Source organism: Pleurodeles waltl, chromosome 10, assembly GCF_031143425.1.
Source record: "Pleurodeles waltl isolate 20211129_DDA chromosome 10, aPleWal1.hap1.20221129, whole genome shotgun sequence".
In the NCBI taxonomy this organism is placed as follows: Eukaryota; Metazoa; Chordata; class Amphibia; order Caudata; family Salamandridae; genus Pleurodeles; species Pleurodeles waltl.
In genome coordinates this window covers 405,887,433-405,900,971 of record NC_090449.1, presented here as the reverse complement: position 1 = coordinate 405,900,971, position 13,539 = coordinate 405,887,433, and the positions used below count along the sequence as shown (strand labels likewise).

Sequence of the window (13,539 nt, the reverse complement as noted above, 5' to 3'; positions counted from 1 at the left end):
TAAGCTGGAAAAATGAATACCTTATCTTCAGTTCCATTGGTTTCCTGCATGCATTACCATCTGGCCCTTTCTTACATTGTTGTTACATTCTTTGTAAGGAGAATTCAGGCCTAACCAAGTAGCACTACGAATAAATGTATATATCACGCTGACACTTCTAATGAGTCACTGGCCTCGAGGGAAGCTCCCTTGGCCCTTTTACTACTGCCGGTTCAAGTCACCGGACACACCATTAGGTCTACAAAACGCAGGGGAGATTATAATCATCTCCCTTCATTAGGGTGCGTCATGGGCTGGCCCATGACGAACATAACAATTGTTGGGCTTGTCACACCTTACTCTTCACTCACCAAAATTGTTGAACTTAACACATACCAGAGCTGCCTTGATATTCAATTAGTTTATTCCACTTATTGAAGAACGTCCTTACAGCAGGGGCACAGAGATAACTGACACACCAGGAATGAAGTGATGTCACGAGAGGCAACATTTTAAGAGCTACTAACAATCCATTTAGTAAATCAATCCATTTAGTACATCATCACAAATGGTGTTATAGAAAATTTTAAATATATATTTGTTGCCTGCTGATTTTGATTATTCTTTGTCCTTGTTCTTTGTAAGTCACTGGAATCTTTTTAACTTGTATAAGGCCATGCCTGTATTTATACAGGGCACAGCTTTTTAGATGCACTTTCAGACTACACACCTCCTTCAGTACGCCCACCTTGGACTGAATTAAAACGGTGGCTTAACATTTTTATGCAGTATTTTTAATCAACCCTTTTCCCTTGTAACATACAAAAAAGAGTCCAGTAAAGGGAAATAGAAAACCACTTTAAAATGCCCTGCTGTTAGAGTAGTTTTTTCTCAAGCATATGTGTTTTTATATTTTTTTCCAAAAAGTTCATATATCTGTAGGAAGATTTTGTTGTGTGGGAGCGATCCCTTGGGGATAACCTGCAAGACTATTTTCTCCTGTGTATTCCTTCGTTAGAGCAAACTGTAAATTCAAGTTAAACTACAATTAAACAATTAATAAATCACAATGTGGAAATACACAGTAGTATACTGAAGTTGAATCATGTTGTGAAACAAATTTTGGAAGTATTTGAACATTTCTAATACTGTAAGAATAGCAATGTCACTTAAGGTTATCCTGTGACATAACTGTGACTGAATAGGAAGGATTAAGTTAAAACTATGTTGCAAATATAATTGCATTTATCATTATTTTGTGAGATAGAGTTCCAATAATGTTTATATAAGTGCCAAATTAGGAATTACAGGGAGTGCACAGTTACAAGACTTCAGGTACAAGACTAGAGGTAGTTATTCATTTTATAGAGAGAACATTGCTGAACACATATTTTACATACTCATCTCTTGTTCTGGTATGTTTTAGTCAATCTTTATCTTAAAATTTTCAATTAAAGCTGCCCAACACAACAGTCATTCCACATGTCAAAAAACACATAGCAGCTCCTGCACATAGGTGGGCTCGAATTATATAGCCAAAATACATATAGAACCATTCATTTAGTTTCAGGAATAACAAGTACAACATCAAAGTACATGTGCTTGTTACTAAGGTATATCCATTCACTGTTCCAACTTAGGGCAGGTCAGTAGTGGCCTGCAAAATAGAAACCTCTTATTGCCTTTAGATACCCCACTAAGCCCTGCTGACCTCAGTGCCAAGCAGCAGTAATGAGCCAGAGTGGTGGAGTTTAGCATACGCTTTAGAAGGATAAAGTTGGAGATTTAAAATAATCATCAGGAGAATGTATTTCTCCTATTAACCTGAATCAGGTCTTTGGTCATGTATGGAACCTGCAGGTGGCTTGCTGCAGGACTTGATATTAGAAATACAAATATATATGTTTTCCTTACCTTTCAGGAGCACTGAGAAAATGCTATGGCAGTCAGGGTGAGCTTGACAAACATGTTGTGCGCTAGCCTGCAGGAGCAGGTAACCAGCAGTGCATATTCCGAATCACACAGGACCAGTCCCTGTCAGCAGAAGCCGGCAGAAGAAACAGGTTTTTGAATGCAGGAATCAAGAGGCAGAAGGCTGGACTTGAAATCGGTAGTCTCCCACCTGAATCGGAAGGGTTGGCATGTATGAGTTCAGTGACATGGTGTCTGCTGACATAGGCCCTCATTACAACCCTCGCGGTCAAAGACGGCCAGGGTTAAACTGGTGATCGTACCGCCAACAGGCTGGCGGTACAATTTGCCATATTTTGACCACGGTGGTAGCGCTGTGGTCACACTGCCGGGACCAGCGGTTTTCCGCCATCGTTGTCCCGGCGGTTAGAATCGGCCAGGGCAGCGCTGCTTGCAGCGCTGCCCTAGGGATTATGACTCCCCTTCCCGCCAGCCTGTCTATGGTGGTAGAGCCATGGAAAGTCTGGTGGGAAGGGGAGCCGCAGGGCCCCTGTGGATCCGGCACTGCCCATGTACTTAGCATCAGCAGTGCAGGGGTCCCCAGGAACAGCCCTGTCACGATTTGCACTGTCTGCCTGGCAAACAGTGAAGAGAGCGACGGGTGCTGCTGAACCCGCCGAACCGCCACATTGCCGCCGGCTCCTTTAGAAGCCGGCTGCAATGTTACGGCCCACATCCCCGCTGGACCGGCAGGCGGAAACTCTGTTTCCACCCGCCGGGCCAGCGGGGATGTCCAAATGTGGCTGGCAGGTTTGCGGCCACATGGGCGGCCACCTGGTGGTACAACCTTGGCAGTCAGACTCGTCTGACCGCCAAGGTTGTAATGAGGGCCATAGTGTCTGTTATTCCTATTTCCCCATTTTTACCACTGGCACTCATATTCTTGTGTATGGTGTCAGTGGTGGATGAGCTGAGAGACAGAAAAAGGCATTGCTCCCTTTAAAGCTTGAGTACAAGGTTAGTGTTTTCTGATACAAAGGTAGGCAGTGAATAATTTCAGACAAAGAGGTTAGCTTTGGTTTGGAGATGGAAAGGGTAGGGTTATGGAACTACAGAAAAATGTCTTCATGTTGGGTAAATCTTTACACAGACATGATGAGGCACTTGTGAATATCTTTCATGTTCTGGCCACTGATGAGTTCATTTTCAATAAAGACAAGTGTTAATTTTGGCAGACAGCTCTAAGGTTTTACGACACATACCCAAGGGAGGGCATGGGATCACATACAGACAAGGCGGCAGCCCTCACACCGGTGCTTACACCTGAAAACCTGTCCGCACTCTGATTATTTCTGGGTATGGCTAGCTACTGAGCAGAATACATCCAGAATTTGCCTTCTGTTAGTGCGCCCTTGAGAGGCCTAGTTAAAAGGAATATGTATCTCAACTTGTCTCTCCAATCTCAAACAACCATTGAAGTGATCCATGATCATGTTGTCTGTACCAAGCATATGCCCAGATGATAGTGTATGCTGGCAGTTCCCTAACAAAACCTGGATCTGCATACTCATAACCTGAGGAGAACCTGTCAGTGGTGTGGATTTGAGAGCATTTACATCCATTAGTGTTTATCAACAGTTCACAGTTGTAGCTGACTAACAGGCCCTCATAACCATTTCAGAAACTCTAATTCCAAGATGTATATAGGGAGAGGGGTCTAGGTCTGAAGGACTATTTGTATTAAGGAAACACACAGACATTGTTCTTCAGGAACCAAAGTGATTCTGCAATAGACATGGTGAACTAGCACATCACCACAAGTCTCTACTGCTGACAGGAACTTGCCCGAAGAATCCTTAGGACACTCCACAAGGGGTTTATTGAACTGGAACATTAAGGTCATCCTGAAGTGGTTGTCACAAAAGGAATGTTCTGCCAGAAGGTATGGGTTCCTTTTCTGACAGTAATGTGTCAGATAATGTTGGATGACTGTCAAGTGTCCTTGGAAAGACCAGCTTATAGCGCATCTCCAAAAGTCACTCTCCTAGGAAGTGTCTGGGATAAAGAAGGTGATGATTTTTTTGTAGACCTATTTTCCCATGCCAGTAGCTCCTGGAAGTGAAGGATGATACTCCAGATTCCCTTAGATCATATTGACGTCTAGCACGGAAGCTGATGTGGTGATTTCTGTGTCCAAGAAGTATTTTCTATGGCATTTCACAAACTGGACTGTCCAGCAATGGCTCTCCTTTCAGTGGAAGAAACAATAATGATTTTTCAACATGCATGGGATTTCACTATCACACGATTACTTCACTGTGGTTAAAAGCAGGGTGGAAGGATTTAAACCCAAAATACATTGTTAATTAACAGCATGATGTGAATTATGATTTCAGAGGCATTCTAAAAATCCAGAGGAACTATTGAGGCACCCCACGCTGCAACACTGGGAAACTCTTGGCTAAACTGTTGTTTGGAAGAAAACTATGCACCTGCATAACTCAGGCTCCACTGTTGCATTTTGTAACTGAAAGAGGGTGCAGGGACAAAATAACAGTAGGAAACAGCATAAATGAATATGTGGAACAGTGAAGGACAGAGAAATTGTCCTGTCAAGGGAACATGATGCTGGCCAGATCCAAAGGCTTTCACAAGGAGGACTCCACATTCGACCATGATCACCTACATCATAACAGAAGGTAAGGGATTCATGCTCACTCTGTGGACAGATGGTCACTCCAGGATGAAGAACAGCTCATACTATACAGAATTGAATCATCACAAGAACATGAGAATGATGAACCAGATGACCTGCCTCAGGAGTTTGCAGAGTATGGCTTTTTGCTGTGGGAACTTGGGGCTCGATTTAGAGTTTGGCAGAGAGAGTATTCCATTGCAAAGGCAATGGAGTACCCTCTCCAACAAAATGAAGGTCCTACCATCTCATTTAGAGTCAGGTGGACCTTCAGTATGTTGACATCAGAGACTATTCCATCTCCACCGCCGGGATACATTTCTGACAGCCCAATTTAGTAAGGGCCTTTGGAGGAATTGCCACTTGTGCACCCATTTTTATAGAGTGAGCAAACAAATGGCAGGTTATCACTTCCCGCCATCGCCATGTAAAACCTGGCAGTAAGCCCCAGTGAAAACGGCAAACTTAATCCCACACCACGGGAGAAAACTCAGAGATCACTACTTTGGGATTTAGTTTTTTAAATGAAAAAGGAAAACCTTAAAAGTTTGCCATATGGCTTATGTTGAAGAGCTGTTTCTCAAAATGTCAATGCTTTGACACGAACTGCCATGATGGTAGTTTCTGCCAATGCAAAAGATGTCCACTGGGCCAGTGGACATCTCTAAATTCAGCAGGTGGGTACTCCTTCAGGGTGATGGAACTCAAAATCAGGTCTTAGTACCCTTATTCACAAGTCCCTAGCACTATTGATGTTTTCTTTCCCCTAGGTGGATGACCAGCAGCATTCCCCACCCCCTATTTGGCTCCTCAGAAGAAGAATAAGGCTTGTGGTATGTGCAGGGTTTGGGGAGAGACACACCTCCCTCATTTCAAGTATCTTGCAGTGCCCTGGGATGATTTTTGATTGGAGTGTATTTGGCTGTCATTATTCAAAAGCAGGAATCTAATAAAAGGAATCACTGTTGAAATGTATTGGGGTGCCTCTTTCATAGCGATTAGGGCTTGTGGAGCAAAGTTATAACCCACATAGCTGTCATGGGTGGTTTAAACCCACTATGTTCATGCTTGCCAAACTGAGAAACAAATATTGCATAACTACTCTGTGAACCCCAAATATTAGAGGACAAAGAAATGTGCTGTTGCTAATGGCACAGGACCAAATTTCTTCGTCGCAGAAGCAACGTACAAGAGCAGATTACTCAAAATGCAGAGATGCAGCTCATTTCAGAAGGTCTAGTAGGTCTATGGAGAGGTTTTCTGGGAAGATCCCTTATTAGTAAAGAAGAATCCAAAATGTAAGTGGGACTTACTGAGAGGGTAGTTTATAAGAAGCAGTAATGAGACACCCAGCAAAAATTGGCAGATATTCCATCTGCTCATCTCTTAGTTGCAATGTTTTATTCAGAGGTGGGGGGATGCATTTTTGAAATGGCAAAGCCAATGCCAGATTTGCAATTTGGAAAATACTTCTGGAAAGATGGCAGCCCTGCTTAAGGGTAGCCCCTGTCGCATCACTCTTACCAACATTCTATTGGTCCAGGTATGCCATGTCAACCATGGTGGCCCCAGACAGAAAACCCCAGGAATGTCCCTTCTGTGCTAAGAAATAGCTCCCAGCTCAAAGGGTGGCTCTGTTATATAATGTTTGAAGAATGGATCCCACTTTGGGGCAGTCTGTTTTTTGAAACAATATAAATGATAGGAAGTGCATCGAAGCAGCTCCTACCATGGACACAGGAGGCATTTTGGGGAGAAATGTACATACAAAGTGGAGGCTACTCTAGAGTCTGCAATGTGCCACCCCTACCAATACTTACCCACCATACATTAAAAGGTTAACTTACTGATGGTTGGTTACAATAAGTCCACAGATTTGTTAAGTAAAAGGTATGTTTTTTTGTTGCAGGATCTTCCACTAATGGAGTACCATCAAACAAACATATGATAGATGTAATGTGCTCAGAAGATTCTCCACTGGCAGGAAGCTCTCCAAATTCTCCCAAAGATAACTAAAGTCTTCCACATATTAGTGTATTTAGAGTTCCCTTCTAAATTAGTACCTTGAAGTGGAAAATCTACTAGCCTTTTTGACAAAGATTGCATTTTGCATTATTACATGAAATGCAATGCAAATTGTAAGATGTTGTAGCATCAAGTAAGAGAAAAAATATTTATTGATATCGTCAATACCAATTTTAAAGGTTAAAATGTTCAAAGAATGGCCATTTAGAGTGAGGTGATAGTATGAATGACATCTGACTCATTGTGCACAAATACTACTGTGTTATGCATACATACCGGCTTTTGGGTTACATAGAACATTGCAAAATAGGCACACAGGTGTGTGTTGATATAAATCTGTTTATTGGCAACATAAACAAATATGCTGTGTTTAAAAAACATACTAATTAATCCATATGGTTTCTCACATAAGCCAGTATCCTTGATCTGTCTGCAATGGTTTAACTGTGATTCACCAACAAATACACAACACAAAGAAATGTCTTTGTATACAATTTTATTGTATACAAACCAGCACACTGCATGCAAACCAGAGTAACTTTTGTGAACTGGTGCAGTATGCGCAGAAGGTACATCCAATATGCTTTATATATGAAAATATTTGCTATGTGAACTACTGTGGTTGATAATTAAGCAATCTATATTAATGTAAGGCAATCATATGTTAGATTTTTTGGCTCTTCATATTGTTCTGACAGCTGCCATAATAGGTTGTCAACTAACCACAGCAGCCACTGGGAGTAATTGTCATAATTTTATAGGGAGCCACAAAATTGATGCAATGATGTGGGGCCATCCATCCCCTACCGATCTACCCTACTTAAGAACTGGCAGCCCCATTGGTGAAGCCTACTGTACGAATGCAACCAAACCAGACAGCCCCAGCATATTCTCTCAGACAGCCTTTATAACATTTAGAAATATCCGACACAGATCATGGTTTTGGCACAATTGGGGCAGTATCCACATGGTGTTGTCCACTTACTGAGAATTCGTGCAAAGCCGAAGTCACAGAGCTTGATGACACCCTGCTTTGTGAGCAGGATATTCTCTGGTTTTACATCCCTGTGAATACACTGAAAAACAGAACAAAAACCTTGTCAGTTCACCTGTAACCATCACAAGACATGTAAGTACAGTACACTGCTCACACTGCCTTTGACTGCATCCCCACCAATTTCATTGTACTCACTGCTCCTTATTGCAGTCTTATCAAAGTCATATTTCACTGTTGGAACACTGGTTATTCTGCACTTGCTGTTCATCATTTTATCAATATTCTTCTACTAGGACCTTACTTCAGAGGTTAAGGCTATCTCTGGGTTGAGACAACCACTTATGCCCCTTCAAATAAATTCCCTTTCCCATTTGTAACTTCTCCACCACCATGAGAAGTAGTATCTCCCCTCAATTCCTTATAATATGTTTTCTGTTTCCAAAAGGCAGTTAAACAAGTTACTTACCTTCAGTAATGCTATTTCTGGTGGTTACTCTATCTAATCCCAGATTCCTCCCCTTCTGAATACACCCAGATGCCGGCCTGGATCTGGAGGTGTTTTTTCCTAGCATTTCCAGCAGTAGGTGGATTCATACAGCTCCACATCGACTGTGTAATGCCCCAGAAGCTATTTCGGAGCCACATCTAAGCACCACACCTGCTCATTGACATCAGTTTCTCACTTGACTCTGTGCCGTTAAAAGCAGAGGTTGATAGGTAATCAAAAATTACACTTTGCACATTACTAAATTGGGACCTTTTTATATATAGAGAAAATAGTACATTCCACTGATTGGGGTGAGGGGGGTTTGGGGTGGCAGCGGATGGAAGTGTGAGGAATCTTCAGTTAGAGTATCCACGAGAAAACAGCATTGCTAAAGGTAAGTAACTTGTTCTTCATGTGGTTACTTCTAAGAGCAGATCCCTCCCATTGTGACTATACACTAAAGTAGACCAGCCCAAGGTGGTGCGTCTGTCGAATGGCTCTGACCAAAATGTCCCCCAGGACCGACTGGTAAAGTGCCCTTCCCACCATACCTAACAATCAAGGTAGCAGTGTTTGTGAACATGTGGATGGACACCCGTGGCACAGCCTGACAGATTTCATTTCATTCTCATTCAAATACTTTATTTGGTTCAAAATAACATAAAAGACAATCAATTGCATACATAATTCTCATAAATACAATAAATAATAGTATAAAAAGCATATTACAGAAATAACAATTTCGAACACGAAAAGAAGCATTTATAAAATTGAACACAGCTTGTATTATTCATTCACTTCCCAGATTATGTCAATAACAATAAGCAAAGTGGCTAGTCCTAATGCCCATAGGCAAGAGTACAGGACATAAAAACCTTCTCCTGGGCACAATGTATAAGTTATAGAAAAGGACAAAGTGCCGAGTGCTTTGGGGTGATTTACCATTGTAATAACATGGCAGATGTTTGTTAAACCAGGTGCCTTGAGTGGGAAATGCTGATAAATAGTGTATAGTCTTCAAACATAGTCTAGTAAGTAAAAACCTATGCCACTCAGAGGAAATAATGTTAAGATATAACATCGGGTGTGATGGCTGTGACAGCAGCTTCTCCAAATCTCAAGCTGTGTCGTTAATTAAGTTCGAGTCATAAATAGATTGTCAATATAGCTCCTTAATCCTCTCCTTAGCCTGCCCCACTAAGGAGTCGGGACCAGGAAATATTCCCCTGCCCCAAGACGAGAAAGTGTGGATATTGACAGATCTGAGCCAAGGTATATCTATTGACGAGTCAGTGACAGTCCATAATCACTAATCTACACAGATGGGCTTCGGGATTTAGCTAGTCGTTTAGCCAAAGCAATACAGGTTGCAATCTTATATGGTCGGCTATGTCCCTCAGGCCTACTTCGTCATGACAAAACACTGCCGGGGTAGATTGTGGAACCGCTAACAGCCTTATTAAGAACTTGTGTTCAACTACCTGAAGACTTGTACAATCAGTGTAGCCCCACATCCCGGCTACGAACGATGCAATAGAAAAACATTTACTTTTAAAAACAGTCAGCATTTCCTGTACTGGTTTATGCCCCACCTTCTTCAAAAATTTCAAAAGAGCATCTATCGCTCTTTGAAATTGCAAGACATGAACACTAATTAAAAATTTCGAAATAAAATCGACATCAATTGGAACCCCTAGGTAAAAACAAATTAGGAACCCTAAGTATTTCTGCACCTTCCAGAACAAATGTTTTGCTTTTTGATAACTTTGGGCTACTCTTCATCACAAATGATTTTGTTCTGTTAATTTTAAAACAAAGGTTTCCCATCAAAATATTAAAAGCATTTAATAAAGATTGGAGGCCGTTTGCTGTCCCTGACAGATTTACCGATAGGCACTCCACATGCTAACCCATGGTAGCACCCTTGGCTCTGGTCAAAAGGGTCCACAGACCTTCCAGGGGCTTCTTCTTGGGTAGCTGTTTTGCTTTACTGTTGATTGAGCTGAACTACACACACACTGAAAAGAATCTCTGGAATTAGTGTAAAGAATACATTTATTTAATCACTCTGCCAGGCTCGTAAAGGAAGGTCAGTACAACCGAAAGTGCACGTTTAAAATGTGCGCAATAATGAAATGAAAACAACTACAAAGAATCTTTAATCTATAAACAGCAAATATATATATATATATATATATATATATATATATATATATATATATATATAAAGATACAAATACCTATATAGATAAATATATTCATACACAATGCAAAGCAAATAATTAGCAAAAATTCGTCACCATGGGGCACAGTTGCTCCTTCATCTTTCTCTCAATAGCTTCAAGTCATAGACCCCCATGATCAACTGTGAAGAGAAAGAGAGATCTACCCTCACAGGACGACAGGCGTCAGCATCCTGACCCTAAATCGAGTTCTCTGAAACTCCCCACTGTGAATCCTGAGTCTCTTATATACCTTAAACAAGCCAGAGAGGAGGTTTCTAGAACTCCCCCCCTTCGCTCCGCAATTTGTTGTTCAAACATGCTGGCTACTTCAGGTGAGTTTTGAAAGGAACACATTAGAACTGGCCAAAATCCCAAGGTCCCTTTCCCAAAACCAAACCGTTCCCTGCCGTATCAATTCAATTCAAAGAAGCTTTATTGCGGCTACAAGAGCCAAAAAAGCGCGAGCAGTAATAAATACAAATAAATGCACATGATAAAATAAAATTGCAGGTAAATATGGTGATAAAAGGGAATGAAATATAAATAAAAAGTTAAAATGGAATAAAAATGAGATAGAATAAAATGGAAAGAAATTAGAAAAAATGAAATGAAGTGAAATGCACTCTGCAGGATGTTGGGACAGTCTTATTTGGAGTCTTTGTCCAGGAGAGTTTTCCCTCTAATAAGCCAACTAGCTCCGAGGAATTTGGCGATAGTGATCACTAGCGTTGGTCTGGTGTCTGATCTGAGGATTCGCAGAGCTAGCGCAGAGCAGCGTGCTCCCAGTAGTCTGCATGCCGGGGCCAGCCATTTCCTACGGGGGGCAGTATACGCGGGGCATGCAAAAAGGAGGTGAGGGAGATTCTCCACGGGGGCTTTGCAAGCAGGGCATGCGGTGGATTCGTTGTTTGACCAGCTGCTGGTGAAAAGTCTTAATGGGAGTGTTCCAATGCGGAGCTGGAAGTACAGTTTCCTTTCCCTTGGGGCCGTGATTAGGTCCCAAAAAGTTTCGTACTTGCATGACTCTTTTAGGTTGGCAAAGTCACAAGATAATGTAGTGTGGAGTGCAGCCCGAGTGTCTTCGTTGTTGGCCCTTTGCCAGTAAAGTTTCTTTAGTTCGCTTTTCGAGGGAAAGACTGACGTGGCTGGTGAGTTCCAGAGATCATCGAGCCCGATAGAGTGGAGTAAATCCTTGATGGATCGTAGCCAGGGGATTCTGTGCAGGTGGTCGGCTTTTAGGATGACCTGTAGAGCTTCGGTGAAGATGACAAGTTCCGGAGTGGTCCAGAGACGCCGCCAGTACAGCAGAGGTCGCAGGCGGGCTTTGTGACCAATGCGTTTGATGCCGAGGTCCTTGAAAAGAGGGAACAGTGGGGTGCTTAGCGGAAGGGACACAAGGTTTCTTAAGAAGTTGTTTTCAGCGGTGGTTAGGTCTTGGGTTTTGGTATAACCCCAAAGTTCAGCCCCGTAGAGCGCTGAGGAAACTGCCTGGGCTTCGTATAATTGTAATGCTGGGCGAATTGGTTTTGTGTGTGAGAGGTGGAAGTTTTTTAGTAGAGCCCCAGTTGTTTGTCTTAATTTAAGGGCTTGTTTTCCTATGTGTGGCTTCCAGGACATGTTGTCAGTGAGTGTTATGCCCAGGTAGCTGAAAATGCCCACCTTCTCGAGTGAGGAGCCCTCTAGAGTAAATTTCCCTTTGAAAGATCTGTGGGGATTAAGGGTCATTAGTTTGGTTTTCGTTGCGTTGATTTCGAGTCCCTGGGATGAACAGAAATGCTCGAAGCACGCAAGGAGTTTCCTTAGACCACTAGGGGTCTTAGATATCAAGAGAGTGTCATCGGCAAAGAGTAAGACTGGGATTTTTTGTGTGCCAAGTGAAGGTGCGTCAGCCTGCAGTCTGAGGAGGGAGGGGACAATTTCGTTGATGTACAGGGAAAAGAGGGTCGGGGCAAGTACGCAACCTTGCCGCACACCCCTAGAGACGTGGATTCTATCGGTAAGTTGGCCCTTGTTGCCCCACCTGACTTGTGCGTAGTTGTCCTCGTGGAGTCGTATCAAAATGGCAAGGATGTGTTCCGGGATTCCCATCCGAGAGAGAGTGACCCACAGTTTGTTGCGAGGTACTAGGTCAAAAGCAGATTTGAGATCCACGAAAGCTACATAAAGGCTGCCTTTACCGATGAACACTGTTTTCCAATATAATAATAGGAATCTGAGGGCTTGATCAGTGGTGGAAATCTTCTTTCGGAAACCGGCTTGGAGGGGGCTAAGGATATCGTGGTCAATTATCCATTCTTCTATCTTCCCTAGGAGGCAGTGGCAGAAGACTTTTTGGACACAGTCAATTAGACTAATGGGTCTATAGTTACAGGGAAGAGATCTGTCGCCCTTTTTAAAGATTGGAATAACAATGGCCGCTTTCCAAGAGTCGGGAATTGGCGCCCCAGATGCTATTGCGTTAGCTAGAATGGTGAGATATCTTGACCAGGATGCTAGGTCTGTTGAGAATAGGTCTGCTGGGACGCAGTCTGAACCAGGGGCCCTGCCGCGTTTTAGAGTGCTTAGAGAGTAAGTTATATCACTTTGGGAGAACAACAGGGGTGCTGCGGTGGTTGGTGCTAACGAGTGAAATAGGAGGGGGCCCGTGCAAACAGAGGTGGGGCTATCATGATCAGGGGAGTACAGACTACTAAAGTGGGCTATCCAGTCTCTTGGGGCAATATTGGTTGTGATGTCCAAACCACTGGTTTCTGGGCCTCGCGCTGCCAGGGACCAGAACAGACTATAATTTCTCTCGCGCACAGCGTCGCTGAGTGATGTCCACCATTTGCTATCTTGATCACGCTTGGCTATGCATATTGCAGATTTATAGGACTTCCTAGCTACGCGGATGGCGATGGGGTCCTTGGATTTAATGGCTTGAACTAGGCGCTTGTTTAGGGACCGGCACGTTTTGTTGAACCAGCGGTGCCTGGCTTTGGGTCGTTTGTCGTCGTGGGCTGGGGGTGCTGAGAAGTGGGTTGCGATATCCCTAAAGCAGGAGGTGTGGATTGAGCTAATTTCCTGGTGGGGTGTTGCTGAACCTGCCTCTAGGTCCCTTAGTGTGGATTTTAGGGTGTTGTTGGCAGCATTGATGAGTGCGGGCCGGGCCACAATATTGACCCATTTTAGGTGTCTTTTGTTGTTGGCCAGGTTAATACCCTCGGGTGCTACTGCTGCG

General features: G+C 43.0%; 1 protein-coding gene across 4 annotated transcripts in view; it reads right to left on the bottom strand.

Moving 5' to 3' along the window:
* The window catches only part of LOC138261570 (cyclin-dependent kinase-like 4), a 1,634,859-nt gene that overhangs the window by 389,026 nt on the left and 1,232,294 nt on the right, over positions 1 to 13,539 (bottom strand). For all 4 annotated transcript variants that reach the window (XM_069210650.1, XM_069210649.1, XM_069210648.1 and 1 more), the window contains exon 5: positions 7,596 to 7,686. In XM_069210650.1, the coding sequence (XP_069066751.1) occupies positions 7,596 to 7,686 (91 nt within the window). The remainder of the gene's footprint in view (positions 1 to 7,595; positions 7,687 to 13,539) is intronic.